Source organism: Panthera leo, chromosome B2 (genome assembly GCF_018350215.1).
Source record: "Panthera leo isolate Ple1 chromosome B2, P.leo_Ple1_pat1.1, whole genome shotgun sequence".
Classification (NCBI taxonomy): Eukaryota; Metazoa; Chordata; class Mammalia; order Carnivora; family Felidae; genus Panthera; species Panthera leo.
This window is the reverse complement of record NC_056683.1, coordinates 41,922,724-41,937,651: the sequence shown is the minus strand read 5'-3', so window position 1 is coordinate 41,937,651 and position 14,928 is coordinate 41,922,724. Positions and strand designations below refer to the sequence as shown.

The 14,928-nt window shown below is 57.6% G+C and overlaps 1 protein-coding gene across 9 annotated transcripts; it reads right to left on the bottom strand.

Annotated features, from left to right (window-relative positions):
- Positions 1-962: 962 nt before the first annotated feature.
- On the bottom strand, positions 963-14,591 carry SLC29A1 (solute carrier family 29 member 1 (Augustine blood group)). Of its 9 annotated transcripts, none has more exons than XM_042938920.1 (14): positions 14,543-14,591; positions 8,764-8,873; positions 7,481-7,563; positions 5,427-5,508; positions 5,107-5,309; positions 4,856-4,995; positions 4,417-4,551; positions 4,225-4,322; positions 3,817-3,895; positions 3,284-3,381; positions 2,954-3,062; positions 2,629-2,714; positions 2,050-2,249; positions 963-1,690 (listed from the first exon to the last, which is right to left on the bottom strand). In XM_042938920.1, the coding sequence occupies exons 3-14, from the start codon at positions 7,507-7,509 to the stop codon at positions 1,579-1,581; spliced, it is 1,371 nt and encodes a 456-aa protein (XP_042794854.1). In that variant the 5' UTR covers positions 7,510-7,563; positions 8,764-8,873; positions 14,543-14,591; the 3' UTR covers positions 963-1,578. The 9 variants fall into 9 exon arrangements, with proteins under 9 accessions (XP_042794854.1, XP_042794847.1, XP_042794845.1 ...); XM_042938913.1 differs by lacking the exon at positions 14,543-14,591 and adding an exon at positions 11,041-11,120 and having other exon boundaries at positions 7,481-7,560; XM_042938911.1 differs by lacking the exon at positions 14,543-14,591 and adding an exon at positions 10,728-10,817.
- Positions 14,592-14,928: the final 337 nt, after the last annotated feature.

The following is a 14,928-nucleotide window of genomic DNA, read 5'->3' as shown; positions in this document are numbered from 1 at the left end:
TGCCCCTGGAATACATGGACTCTAGCTCTCCATGTAATGATATACTTAACTATCCTATTAGAACTTCAAAGCTCATCAAATAGTCTTAAAAATGTGCTAAGAACCCTTAATGAGGCCTGAAGCCTTCAATTAAATTAAACTGAGAAACAGAAGCCCTGACAGAGGTGCCAATTTGTAACTATCTGCTGGTCAGGGATTAGTGAACAGTCTGGGCTATAGCCAGGGTCAGTAGGTGTGTGTGTGTATGTGTGTGTGTCCACAGTAGCCAGAGCTCCGGCCCCACTTCCAGTCCAGAAGAGTAATTTTTAAGAAGGGGGACCCAGTAGTATGGCTCCCTCCACGGAGTGAGTCCCATACCATCCCACCCCTAGGTGAGTTTAAGAAAAGGGGAGGGCCCAGTTTTAATGCAAGGACACATAGGCCCCTTGTTCCCCAAGAAGACTGAGCTTTGATGTCAGGGCAGAGTGCCAGGTAGAGGAGAACCCTTGGATTGCAGCCTCTTCTTGCCTGGAGGTGTGGGAGGGCAGCCAGGGGAGGGGATGTTAGTCAAGGGAGGAGTGCTGACCAGTTTTGCAGGTTCATTCCTCAGGCTGGGTGGTGAGGACAGGTGGAAAAGGTGGCAGTGAAGACCAAAAAAAAAAGGTGAAGCACTGGCTCTGTCCCCAGTCCTATGAAAGAAGGAACTGAGCAGCAAAGATAAATGGCCTTTCTCAGTCTCAGCCGGCAGCCTGGACATCCCAGCTCCAGACTTGTCCCTTCTCCGTGGCCCCACCAGGGGGCACTGCAGCCTCTCTGAGGCTAAGAGGACCAACTGCTCCCCCCCGCCCCCACCTTTGGACCCACGCCCAGCCCAGCGCTGGCAAGGCTCAGCTGGGTCATGCTCATCCCCCAGATTCAGGCTGCCATCCTGCTGCCCTCTCTAGGGCATGAAGCTGTGGCTGGAGGACACAGGGAGCCATGGAGAAAAAAAAAAAGTTTTATTTTATCAGAGAGCCTCTGAAGGCACCTGGTTTCTGTTGAATATAAAAAAAGGCATAAAATGGCAACTGTACAAGGTGCATGATGGGTAACAACAAGGCAGGGGGAGGAGAGGGACACGGAGATGTGAGGGGAGGAGGCACATAGGGAGAAGGGGGATGGAAATGTCAGACTGGACTTTAGAACAGACAGTCCTGCCCCCTCGCCACCCCTGGTATAGGCAGATGAACACACACACACACACACACACACACACACACACACACACACACACAGTCTGAGCCCAGGAGTCTCTGCTTCCCCTGCTCAAGCAAGGATCAGTCAGAACCAAGGTGGGGGGGGGGGCAGCCCTTGAGCAGATGCAGAGACTGTAGAGACTGTATCCCTTCCCTTGATTCTGACCCTCAGGCTCACAATGTCCCCACTGTCCATCCACAGAGGTTCCCTCCTCAGGGCCTGGACACCCGGGCCCAGAACAGGCCGTGAGAAAGAAGAAGCTGGCTAGCTAGAAGAGAAAACCTCCAAACTCCTGCCCGTCCCTGAAGGAGAAGAAAGGGGGCAGGAGCAGGCGGCTACTGCAGTCCTTCTATCCATCCATGGTCACACAATTGACCGGAACAGGAAGGAGAAGACAGCCCCCAGTGCCAGGCCCAGAGACAGAAAGAAGGCCATGATGGCTCCAGCTGTCTCTGCCTCAGCCGGCTTCACTTTCCTAAAGGCGGGAGGGCAAGGCTTCCTTAGAATGGCCCCTACCCCAGCCCCACCCAGAGCCTCTGGGGTGGGGAGACTTGCCTGAGCACAGAATTCTGCTGCCAAGCATCTTACTTTCCCACCCCCAATCTGGCTTTTCCCTCTTGGGGAATGTGTACTGGGGTCTGTCTCCCACCTACCCACATCTCCACCTAGGTACCCCGGGTGTCCCACCGCCCACCACCCACCACTACCCCTTCACCTACGTGCCTTACATGCCCCTCCAGGATCAGGGAGTCTCCTGTTGCCCTCTCTCCCTTCACTGAGCATCCACTGCTGCAGCTCTAGACCCTGCCTGATGCCACCAAGGTCCCCACTCACTTGGGCCCGAAGCACATGCAGAGACTGGCGAGGTAGCCATTGGAGAAGGCGAAGGCAGCCATGAAGATGATGAACCAGGCGTCGTGCTCGAAGACCACAGCCAGGTACCGGCGGGGCTGGACATTGCACAGCAGCAGCAGGGGCACAAACAATATCCGGGCCAGCACCAGGCTTGGCAGCCAGTGGCTGTCCTTCCCAGGCTGCGGAGGAGCAGGTGGTACCTCAGCCGGGGCTGGCCCACAGCCTCCACTGGGGGCCCCTTAGGATCTGGATTGAATCTGGTTACCCTTAGGGCATGGTGATTGGGAGGGAGCATGGTTGAGCCTTCTGGAGTGCTGGCAATGTTCTATATTTGACCTGGGTGGTGATTATTCAGAGATGCATGCATGTTTACGTGTGTGTGTATTCATTAAGCTGTACGCTTAAGACCTGTACAACTTACTATACATAATGTCTTGGTTTAAAAAAAAAAAAAAAAAGCACGCTCCCCTTACCACCACACTATCTTGGTTCCCTTTCTGCATCTCAGGCTGGACTCTTCCCTCTCACAGGGGCTGGGTGCCACCTTCTACCACTTACCCACGTAAATATAGCTGTGAGGCTCCGGCCCAGCCAGTCGAAGACATTGAAAGTCAAGAAACAAGACACAGGAATGAAGTAGGCTCCTGGAAGAGGAAAAGTAGATTCAGGGATGGTTATTAGGTCCAGAGAGACAGATTTAGCCTCACTGGGGCTCAGTTTCCCCAGCTGTAAAACAGAGAAGATGCTTCCAGCCCAGGGAAGGGCAAATGGGCCAAGAAGAGTCTAGTTGGGGAGACAACAGCCTAGGATCCCCCACTCCCTCACCCCCAATCCTGCTCTAGCTCCTGTCTGTCCCCATCCTGGGAACCCATGGTGTCCTCACCCCAGGCACTGTTGCCCGCAATGCTGGATTGGACCTCAGCAGTCACAGCGGGAAACATCCCAATGGTGACCGTGAAGATGAAGCAGACGGAGAGAGCCGGGACTAAGATCTAGAGGAAAGGGACCCAGGCCCGTGTCTTCATGGCGTTGTGCATTCAAAGAACCCAGAATCCCCACCCCCTGACATACACACACACACACACAGGAGAATCCAGGAGAGTGGCCAGTATCGGGTGGGAAAGGGAGCGGATGGATAGTGTGCAGGTCGGGAGGGGCAAAAGGAGAGAATGAGGGTAAAGGGCAGAGGGCAGAACACCCATGCCCCACATACGTTTCTGAGGATGGCTCGGATAGAGTGGCCTTGGTTGGTGGACTCAGAGTTGGGGGCTGGAACTCTGGACTCCTCTTTGTTTGCTTTTAGGTCCTCTCCTAGGGGGTGACAGGTTGTGGAAGCATCAAATTATAGGTAGGACAGGACAACAGGAGATGACACAAAAGGGGGTGGACACTCCTTACCAGTGCACAGCCACACCCTAACACCTAGCCCAGACCTCCTGTAAATCCCACAGCATGGGTCCAGCGGTCCTGACCTCTCCCAGGAGACTCAGGTCATGTTACAAGAAACTGAAATCACTTCCCATTGCTCTCAGACATTCAAGGTCATCCGGAATCTTCCCCCCCCCCCACCCTTTATTTTTTCCCAGTTTTTATTTCCCGTTGTTTTCCTCATCCCAGCCCTGGTCCATCTGGCCTCTGGCTTGTCACTGCCAGCAAAAACAGTATACTCATTCTTGCCCTCTGTGCCCATGCTGCTCCCTCCAGGGCAGGCCACCCTCCACCCCAGCTTCTGTGGGCTATTCTGACCTTTACTAATGAGATCCAACTTGGTCTCCTGCTCTCCAGGCCCTTCAAGCTTGAGCTGCTGGTAATAACGGTAGAATTCCTACCAAGAGAGGGAGACAGTGGAGGTGGATTCAGTGGTGGAAGCTCCAGAATTCCTGCCTTGCCCAGGTCTGGGTCTCAAAACACCATTCGTCTACTGGGAACAAACTGAGGGTTGATGGGGGGTGGGAGGGAGGGTAGGGTGGGTGATGGGTATTGAGGAGGGCACCTTTTGGGATGAGCACTGGGTGTTGTATGGAAACCAATTTGACAGTAAATTTCATATATTAAAAAAATAAATTAATTAAAAAAAAAAAACAAAACACCATTGGTCTGAAGCCCTGGACCCCCCACCCCAGACCCCAAATCTGGCTTTCTCCATTTGCTTACCAGTCGGGGCAGGCCTAGGTAACAGATGATGGCCAAAACGATAACCCCACAGGCCGTGATAAAATAGCCAAAGGCACTTTCTGACAGCTCCGAGCCACCTGGGTGGAGGGTGTGCAGAAATCAAAGACCAGCCCCACCCCTGTCCCTTTCCCCCAGCAACTAGGCCAACGGGCAGATAGTAGGAAGACTTACTGGCGATGGCGCAGATCATGGCCACCGAGGCGAAGAAGCCTGCCAGGCCCTGGCCACTCATGATGGGGGCAGTGTAGCTGGTGGGCAGGAGGCCAGCCAGACCAAACAGGCTGCCCTGCAGGATGGCACCGAATGCTGGGGGCACAAGGTGGGCATCAGCAGGGGAGGGGAGAGCAAGGTGGGACTTGCTTCCACTAGAGGTGGCTGGGGGCCCATAGGAACACAGGTCCCAGTGAGTCTTAACACCAAATGACCCTCTCTGCCCCTACTCCCAGCCCTGGTCCATGTCTCCTCTGGCCTCTTGAATCATTGACTACCCACGGCATCCATTTCCTCCAGCGGGAGGAATGGGCTCCTTCCTGGCTGACTGTGCTTCTGAAAGAAGGGTGGGGGGATCCAGGAAGATCTCTGCCCTAGGCCTGCTCCTAGCCCTGCTTACAGTTAATGAGCATGATCTTGATCATGGTGATGACGAAGAAGGGCACGGCATCCAGATGCACCTTTACCAGGACAGCAGTGATCAAGAACACCAAGAGAATGGCTATCAGGCTGCCCAGGATCCGAACAGACTGGGGGATCCTAGCCGAGGCAGCAGAGGGACAAGAGGTGAGGCTGCAGGCTCGGCACAGGGAGAACAAGAGGCAGCAGGGGGTGGAGGGGGCTGGTCAGGCCAGGGGCCTGGACACTCACCTCTGATGCAGGAAAGAGTTAAGGCAGGTGAAAAACAGCAAGGGCAACATGGCACATAAGGTCATGACATTGTTGAAGAGGGCACTGAGATAATTCCGCTCTGGGGAGGGTACTGTGGGGGTGGCTGAGGGCTGGAAGTCCTTGCTGTTTTCAGCAGTGACCAAGGACATATTCTGGGTCTCGTCCAGGCGGTTTGTGAAATACTGTGTGGGTTGCAGAGAGAAGCGGTGAGACTTCTCTCCCGGGGCCCCCAAGAACAGATCCATGCCCTACATGCCCAGTGGACATGTCCCCCTGGAGCCCAGTCCCCCCAGTCTCACCCTAGTGGCTGTCATGAAAAAATTCCACGGGAGCAGCGTCCCCAGACCCAGCATGAAGAAGATAAGCCAGACGGCTTTGTACCTGAGGATAGGAGAGGAAAGAGGGGCCTAGTGACCCACTACTCCACCCTCCTTCGCAGACCAAACTTAAGAGCTCCTCCCTCCCCAATGTTCAGTCTCTCCAACTGTCCCAGGGCACAGGCATCTGTGCCCATGTGCACAAGTCCACCTATGGGTTTATGTAGAAGGGGAAGTGTCCGAGGGTAGGGAAAAGGGCACAGATATGTCCACAGGGAGAGTAGGGTCAGGGACACAGGACTGAAAGGCATGGCCAACAGGACCTTGGTTCTCAGCCCCAAAGACTCGGGGGACCCTGCAGGCTTGGGAAACAGTGTGACCCACACATCCGGAGGTGGTTTTGGAAATCTTGCTGAAGGCTGGGGGTAGGCGGGTGAGGGAGAAAGCAAACAGCAAGTGTCTCCCACCCCCACTGGGCAGGCTGGAAGTGATTATGCTGTCTGGGTAGGGACTGTGTGGTTCCCCAAAGAGGATTCTGAGGTCAAGAAACTCCCAGACCATTCTGGACCTAGTGGGACAGGAGGGCGGGGTGACTTGGGGTGGCTGGGAAGCGAGGGAGCTGTTTTTTTCCCTGGCCCAGACAAAACCAGCTTTGTAGGTCACACCACATAGGGTAGGCCAGGAGGTATCAGGCCACTGGACGTCATCTGGGCCCCAAATAGTAAATAAGTGCCGCCCTAGCTTCAGCCAGGGCATTGCCCCAAGCCCTACACTTCAGGGCCTGTCTGGGATGGCCAGCCTTCCCCAGGGGGCCCCGAACCCTCCTACTGTGGTCTCCAGATGTGTCTGTCATATCTTCCCCACAGCTAATGCCCGCTTTCTTCACAGAGATGGCAGGGACAAAGTCCAAGGCAGGGAAGAAACAGGTCCAGTTAGAGTACAGGGCCCGGCCTCACACAGGAAAGGCCTGGGTGAGTGCCCCAAGTGGGGAGGTCTGAGCCACTGCAAATGCAGCCTCCCTCCGCCCCTACTCCCTTTTATCCTCCGGACCTTGAAGAACACAGCTAAAGGCTCGACTCAGAGGTCCCGAATGAAGGGAGAAGCTCCCAGACATGGCTGTGCAGAATACATGGTCAAAGCGGGGCTGGGAGAGGGCGCCAATACATGGAGATGGGAGAGGGGTTCACAGAACTGCTACCAATGGTGAGACTCTGATAGCACAGGCAGCCTGGAAATGGAGGAGACAGGGACGGAACCAACCTGGGGCCTGTACTTACTATGTCTCCTTAAATTCCCTCCCATTCAAATAAACCCTACCTCAATTTTACAGGTGGGAACAGTCCCAGACAGATTAAGCTAAGTACCTGAGGTCCCATAGCCAGAAGTGGCCTACTTCTGTGGCCTCTGGCACACGAGGGAGACCGGATTGGCAGTGGAGAGGGGATGAGGCTGGGGGGCCTGGGCTGAAGGAGTTTTGGACCACAGGCATGGCTTCATCGATTCTCTTGGGTCCTAGACTCCTTGGAGGGCTTAAACCACGCTACAGCCTCTCCCCCCCGCAAATACGTATGCATGATCACCATTGTGGGTCTAACTGAAAGGAGCGTATAGGCTCCAGAGGCGGGGAAATGAGAGGAAGGTCAGTTCAAGGACCAGGGTGGGCCAGGGTCATCTGAGGCAGGGCCAGGCCTGAGGGAGAGGGCAGTTCTGCCAGATGTGCTCCGGAACTAGGGGTGCCGCCAATGATTTCCCCAGAGTGATGGGAGGAGGAGCTGGAAGCTGCTGGCTGGCTGGAGAGCAACAGTGGAAACACTGAGAGGCCAGGGAGGGGCTGCCGCCCACCCATCCTGGCCTTCTCCACAGGCCCCCCGGCTAAGACACGCATGGTCCCCACCCCTCGTGCAGGCCTGACTCATAGCTACTTTGCTGGAAGACCAGGCAGCAGTGGAAACCCCAAATTCCAAAGGACACCACACCCAGCCCCCTGGAGACCCATTTCCACTCCCCTGGATCCCCTGGCCCAGGTCCCCCAGTACCTGTCCTGAGGCTCGTGACCGGTTGTCATGGTGACGGCGTTCTCAGTTTTGCCTGGCCGATAACTCCCTCCTCCTGGCGTCTGCTGGGGGCAGAAGCAGTGTGAGGCCACGTCTTGGCCCTGCTTCCCCATAGGCCTCTTTAGACTCTTGTGGGGTAGGCGGCAGGCAGGGTTCACAGAGCAGGCAAGCCGGAGAGTCCACAAGGACCCCCTCCTGGCCCTGCCCCTGAGGACTGCTCAATCTGACCCCTCTGACCAGCCCTGTCGGGCCCCCTGCCTGCTCAGGCTCTACCTGGCTCCCGGCCTGGCCACCGCTATTTTTATCCAGCAGCTGAAGCAGTTTGTAAGCTGGGAAACGGGAGAGTGGCGAGCAGGAGAGGAGGAGGAGGAAGTATGAGGGAGAGGGAGGGAAAGACTGGCAAAGAAGGCAAGGAAGAGGATGAGAGCAGTCAGGGACAACGACAACAGACAACAAGGATAATGGAAGGAGCGACAGGAGGAGGGAAGCAGGAGTCAAAGCAAAGAGGGCGAGGGGAGGGAAGGGGAGGAGGGAGGGCACAAAACAAACAGATCAGCAGCAGCAGCAGCAGCAGCAGCAGCAGCAGCAGCAGCAGCAGCAAGAGCCACAGGGAAGAGGACAGAAGCCAGGCCAGAGATGCCTCCCCTGCACCAGGCCCCTCTCTGCAGGTCTGACCTTCACACCCTCTGGGGGAGCCCCTGCGCTCATAGCAGGAGTGGGCTCTGGAGGGCCTGCGCCCTGCTGGAGGCACCCCAGACTCCAGTCTCTCTGCTGGCAGCCCTTGAACCTTCCTTTCCAGTCACTGCCCAGGGGCTTCCTAGTTCCTGGCCAGTTTTCTAGGAAAATACTTCACCATGCATGTGGGGACACAGCCCTTCCCACAACCACCCTGGCCCCTCCCCGACGCCCAGTCCTGTCCCCAGGGTTACCCCATCCCCCCTCAGTTCCTCTTTGACTCACTCCCAGGTCCCTATCCTCTTCCCCTTTCAGAGAGCAAACTTGAAAGGAAGACTGGGGGAGCAGGGACACAGGCCCGACTGACCACATTGTCCCAAAGCTCCTAGCCCACCCCCTCACGATCCCCCTCCAGCTTCCCGCTCGTGCAGGGCAGGCGCCCTGGCACCAGATCAGACAGCTTTCCCTTTGGATGGCAAGGAAAGCCAGGCAGGCGTGTGCTGGCACATCCCCCACGTGCAGGCCCAGCTCTGGAGCCAGGTCTGCTGTTTGGAGTGAGGACCTGGGCCTGGGCTAGGGCGAGCACTCACCGGATGCCCAGACTTGCCAGCAGAAGGGTCAGAGCAGAGGGGGCCTGGGCAGTCCCTGGGAAGTGGTCCTAGCTCAGGCTCTGGCAGCAGGCCTTGTCCATGGGCGCCCCCTGGGTAAGGGTCCAGAATGAAGAAAGTGGCACAGGGCATATGGGGAGGTTCTCTCTCCCAGGCCTTGCCGTGGGAGTTCTGGTACCCTGGGCCCCATTCTGAGAAGCCTCTCACACACACACAAAACCAGGAGATAAAAACTGCTCCTGTAGCTAGCTTGGGAGATAAGAAACCCAGCAGCCTAAGTAGGGGAGCTGGGGGTGGGGGGGCAGAAATCCCAGGTACAGCCAGTTCCCAGCCTGAGACAGACAGATACCGACAAACAGTTACTTCCAGGGACCCTGAAATCTTCAACCAGCTTTTCTATCCCTCCTGTTACTGCTCTCAACCCCTCCATGGGTGAACTCCAGACTCTCCCAAGGCCTTCCTTAGCGCCCCAGCACACCCCTGTGTTGTAGAACAGGGACAGGAGGAGCAGACCCACACACCTCCCAGATGGGAGGCAGAGGTCTTCCTTTATTCATTTTCTCAACAAATATTTACTGAGGACCTCTGCATGCTCTCCAGGCACTGTTCTAGGCACTGGGGACAGAGCAGTGAACAACACTGTTCATGTTTCCGAGAGGGATGGGGGCAAGAGGGCTCCACCCTGGAGGGTGGGGAGAGAAGGCTCAGGACTCAGATTTTCTATTAGGTAGCAAGGAGGGGAACCCCCAGCTTCACACCTCAGCACACCCCATGCTCCACCCCCCTACCCCCACAGGTAAGATTCCTGGCAGTAAAGAACTGGGAGGTGGGGTGGAGAGAATAGAGTATCTCCCCTTTCTTAGTAAAATCTGCCTTAGGCTCAGAGAAGTATTCATTTCTGTCCTCTCCCCCCCAGCTGTGCTCCCATCCTGCCCACATCATAACAGTCAGCTGGCCAGCCCAGGTGTTTTGTTCTTGCCTGCCTTTGCCCAGCAGCAACCAGGGATTTGACACCAGCTCAGCATCTGGTGTCCCTCCACCCACGCCCTGGCCTGCAGGGATGGAGTTCTGAAAGCAGCCACCCAACTGAGCACCTCTCCTCCTTTTATACCTATCTCCGCCCCCCCTCCAGACCCCCAGCGCCTCTCATGCACCCCAGCTTCCAGACACATCTTTGCAGTAGCATCATATTCTCTAGTCCCATGGAGTTGCATATGGGGCCAGCCACTACCTGCCCTCACAACCACCCCTAAGCTAGCACTAAACTCTCTCCATTGAACAGATGGGGGAGGCTGAGGTTCAGAGCGGTTGAGTCACTTGCCTAAGGTCACGGAGCTAGTGAATAGGTGAGCTGGAATTCAAAGTCAATGTGCAGCTCATCCTAGCCTCCTTCTGGGCCGGGAGGTAGGTAGAAAGGCTGCTTCTCAGCTAGCCCTTTAAATTGGGAGATGCGGGTTGGGGGAGGTGGTGTAAGGTGCGGGCGGCATCTCCAGCCTGACAGGAGCCTCAGGTGTAAGGCAACCCCCCTCCAATTACACACACATCCTGGCACCAAGAGCTCAACAGGCAGAAGGACAAGTGGGAGGTTACCGCGAGGAGTGGGCAAAGGGGCCGCCCCAAGAAGGCTGAAGGGCAGGGCTGGGACCAGCCCTCACCCAGGCTGCTCTTCCCCCCCCCCGGCCCCCCCCCGCGGACGGAAACCCGCGGTGTGTGTCCCTGTCCTTTCTAAAGATAAGGAACGGTCCTCTCAGGGAGTAAATAAGGACGTGCCCAGGAAGGGGAGGCCAGGAACATGAATTCGGCCAATAAAAGGCAGAGGTTAAAGAGACAGCTCCTTCACCTCCAAGGCACGCGCCCTGCCCTCATCCCCATTCCCACCCCCACCCCTCCCAACACGGTTACCGGCGCGGCTCCTCTCCTGTACCAACTAGACTGATCGAGATTACCCATCTACTCGCCCGCCCCTTGCGGAGGTCAGTTCGGCGACAGCCGGTTTCAGGCCCAGGAACCAGGCCGCCCACGCTCCGCTCGGGTCGCGATCTCCTCAGAGTCCCCACGCGCCCTGGCCCTTGCGCGCCACGTGCAGCGCGGCTCCGCACGCTCCACGCCGGGGAAGCGGGGCCCCCACCCGGCGTCCCCTCCGCGCGCCGCGCAGCTGCCAGGCCCAGCCTCCCTGCCCCCGTGGCGGCGGGAAGAGACGCCTCCCGCCCCGGCGGTGCCCGGTTTCCCCCTATCCCGGGCCCCCGGCCCGAGAAGCACCTGCTAGCTAGGAAGGAGTCCTACCGCGCCGAGATCCGCGCGCCCTCTCAGTAGCTTCCCGCGCCCGCGGCAGCACATTGAAACCCGCCCTCCGCTGGGCCCGCCCCGGCCCACGTCCGCAGCCGCAGCCCGCCCCCCCCGTCCCCCCCGCCCTCGCCGCCGCGGCCCCGCCCCAGCTCCCCCACCCCAGCCGCTCGGGACGTGAGCCTCGCCCCCCCCCCCCTTTTTCGCCCAGCTACGCCCAGCCGGGGCTGCATGGCCCATACCTCAAGCTATTTCTAAAAATGGGACCTGTGGGCCCCGCTACACCAAACCCTGCCCCGTTATGAAGCACCCGGTCCGGAGAATACAGCCCCACGCTGGGTACCCCTAGTCTCCTCCGCGCTGCCGCTCCAGAAACTCCTACAGAACCCGCGTCCGGACGCTCCTTGCAGCAAACCTTCGGCTCAGACCCGTCCGGACGCCTTCACGTCCATACTCCATCCCAGATGTTCCGGTATAACTCCCCGAACCCCTCCCACGCCACTTTCTCCTACACTGCACTTTTTTCCTTTTCTGCGCGGGCCTCTTCCCTTCTCAGTGCCACTTTCTTCCTTTCCTTTGCTCCCCCAACCCCCATGCCGGAGGGATCCCTCTGCATAATCAGTATAATCAGTGACCTGAATGGTGGGTTTTCCCACCTCTAACACACAGACCCGAACACCCACACACAAACACTATGCCACCCTCAACTGTGATAAGGAGGGGGATGTGTGTCTCTGTGGGGGTTGCGGGGGAAGGGGTAGTGGCATAGGTCTGTAGGCCCCTCGAGGTTCACTTTTTCTAAATCCAGAACTTTGGAAACGCTGAGGAACAGTTGGAGATGGTAAGAGAAAAAGCCCAGAATAGCCTTACATCCTGCGTGAATCCTATGGACCGATACTCAGAGGCAGAGGCCAAGCCTTGTGGAGCCCCACATCCTCCACTGGCTGAGGAAGGGGGTGGGCATGCTGGGTGGTCAGTCCTTCTTGTACCTCCAAGGGAGGCAGAATGATTCTCTCCCATTTTGCTGGTCAGTAAATTTGGGGGAAGGAGAATACGGCCCCTATAGCTGCCCTCAGTGCTGGAGGACAATCTGAAGGCTGGAGAGGTGTGAAGACAGAAAATCCAGTCCAGCATACCCCACCCTCCCCAACTACCCAAGAGACTCGTCCCCTGAAGAAGCTTTGGACACTAAATAACAATTAGCATACTACCATCATTAAGAATAAGGTAGAGTCACCTTCTTGCCAGGGAACAGACTGGGCCCTGAGAGGAGGGGTAGCTTTTCTACTTAGGATCGGTGACCTGTCCCCAAGCTACTCCAGAAGGAATGTTCTCAGCCTCCTGGCTCTGTGCCTCACAGAGACATAACACACCATCATCCCCCAGCCTTAACCAAACAGAGGGCAGGAAGATGGGTAGGGTGGTGTTTTTTTAGGCACTGCCCCACGGCTTGAGGGCAGCTTCATGTCTGGGTCTACCCACCCCCATTCCCATCCTGTGTTTGTCCAGTCTCTCGCTCTTCCTCTCCCAGCCCTCCTCTCCCCTCTTCCTTGGCCCCTGTCTCTCTCCCACCTTCATTTCCCATCTTTGGGCCTGTGGGGGTGGCAGGCCTTAGTGGTCAGACAGATCCTCCAGGCATGGCCAGGCTGGTAGCCAGTGGCTGGAGTTGTGTGCAGAGGGGGCTGGAAGTGGAAAGAAACTGGAGGGAAGTGGTGAGGGTCCCAGGCCAGACAGTGGAAGGCTGTTTCCTCTCCCCACCCCTGCTGAGGCCTGGCCTGCTCACTAGATGGCAACAGCCAGGGCTGTTATTGCTGGAGAGAAGCCCATCTGGCAATCACCCTGCCTGGGCCCCCAGCCAGCATCCACGCCCCTTCGGGGCTACTTCCCTGGCCAGAGATGGTTGCTGGGTGCCAGGGCCCTCTGCTGGACATCCTCAGGGCCCCAACTCACACCAGTCAGTACTGGGAGTTTTTCTGGTCAGGCCCAGCCAGTCCTGTCGCCTTCTGCCCAGTCTTAGGGCTTTCTCCCTCCCTGAGTTCCCTTGGGTCACTGACACAGAAGTAGGGTAGGAAGGGCTGAGTCAGCTGCACCCCCACCCCCACCCTATACTCCACTCTAGTTGAGACTGTCGGTAGCTCCAGACTCCATCCTCCCATTCCAAGCCCCGAGCCTGCCCCACCATCTCACACACAGCCCTCTTTTCCCCAGCCCTGTGTCCATCTGTGTTTGCTGGAAGTGTGTTTGCTTGGCTTGGCTATTTGTCACCAGCACCTGTCTCATGACTGTGCGTTCTCAGTTGTTGTTTGTGACTCTCTGTCCCTGCCCTTGTGGCAGGGTTGGGACTAGAGAGAGGCCAATGAGGCACTTGACTGCAAATTTTAAGGGACTTGACTCCAAAAAATTCGGGAATCAAGATAAATAATATTTTACTGTAGTCTTTAAAAAAATCAAAGTTAATGCAAAAAAATCTATGATGAACCAAACATCAACATTTAAAATACAGGAGCTCCTGGGTGGCTGAGTGGATTAAGTGTCTACCTTCAGCTCAGGTCATGATCTCCTGGTTGGTGGTTTTGAGCCCTACCACTGGCTCTCTGCTGTCTGCGGGGAGCCCTCTTCAGATCCTCTGTCCCCCCCTCTCTCTGCCCCTACCCCCCACAAAAAGTAAATAAAAACTTAAACATTTAAGATACAGAATCCAGCCCTCTCACTTCCCTCGCCTTCCTAGTGGGTGTGTGTACTCCAGGATGGGAACGAGGGTCAGGGTTTAAGATTTGAGGTTCACTAGGTCTGGGCTTGGTCGTCTCAGACTAATTTCTCGGGCCTCTCCCCCTACCCTTTGCTCTGGGCAGGTCTCTGACCTTGGGGGCATCTGTATACGGTTAGGGCGGCAGGGGTGGGGAAGAAGAGTCGTGGGGGGGGGGGGTGGCCTTCCAAGTCTGATTAAAGGCTCCCCTATACTGGAAACCGCAGATTCCGACACGGTTGATATCCCCCAACTAGGGCCGCACCAGCACCTGTCCCTGCCCTGGCGGCGCGGCGCGTGGGAACCGCGCAGACCCCGCCCCACTGCGCTGGAGGCCCGCCTCCGCTCCCCGCAGTCCTGCCGGTTGGGAGCCGGGGGGGGGGGGGGGGGGGGGGGGGGGGGGGGGACGGAAATCCCCTGGCCCGGGTCCCCCTCGTGGCCTCCTTACTTCGGGGCTGGGGCCGTGGCCGTAGCTCGCGGCCCGCGCCGGGTCACACCGGCCTCTTGCCGGGCGGGAGACGGGCTGCAACGGGCTACCCCGGCGGCTTACCGCCCCGCACTCCGCGGCCTGCTCCGTCCCTCCTCGCGCCGCGCCACTCCGCCACTCCGGGGCGAACGAGGCCGGCCGCAGGGAAGGCCGGGAACAAGCGAGAGAAAAGGTGCTCGTGACCCCAGAGGGGAACGAGGTTAGGGGACCACGGGCTGAAGCCCCCTTCCCCCAGGTCGCCTTACCGAGAGGGGCGAGCACGTGCTCTTGATTTTGAGGGCGCCAAGAGGAAGCAGATGGTGCCGAGAGGGGTGGGGAGGTGGGGGTCCGGCGGAAGGTCCCGCGGGGCTGGAGTGGGGGCGCACAGTTCTGGCGTCACTTCTTCCCAGGGGCCGAACTTCAGACTGGTGTGGGGACCGTACGGGGATCCTGAGAGGGCCCGCATCCCTCACTATCCCCCCGCCCCCCAACCTAGAGCCTAAGACTCGCGGAGGGAGGGAGGTGGGAGGGAGGACTGTTGCTTGGGAACAATAAGCAAATTACCCGGAGGCTGAAAGCAAATGAATCGGACACCTCTGATTTGACCCCTTAGGGGCTGCTCTTTGGGGAGGAGGAAATAATGAGGTGAATG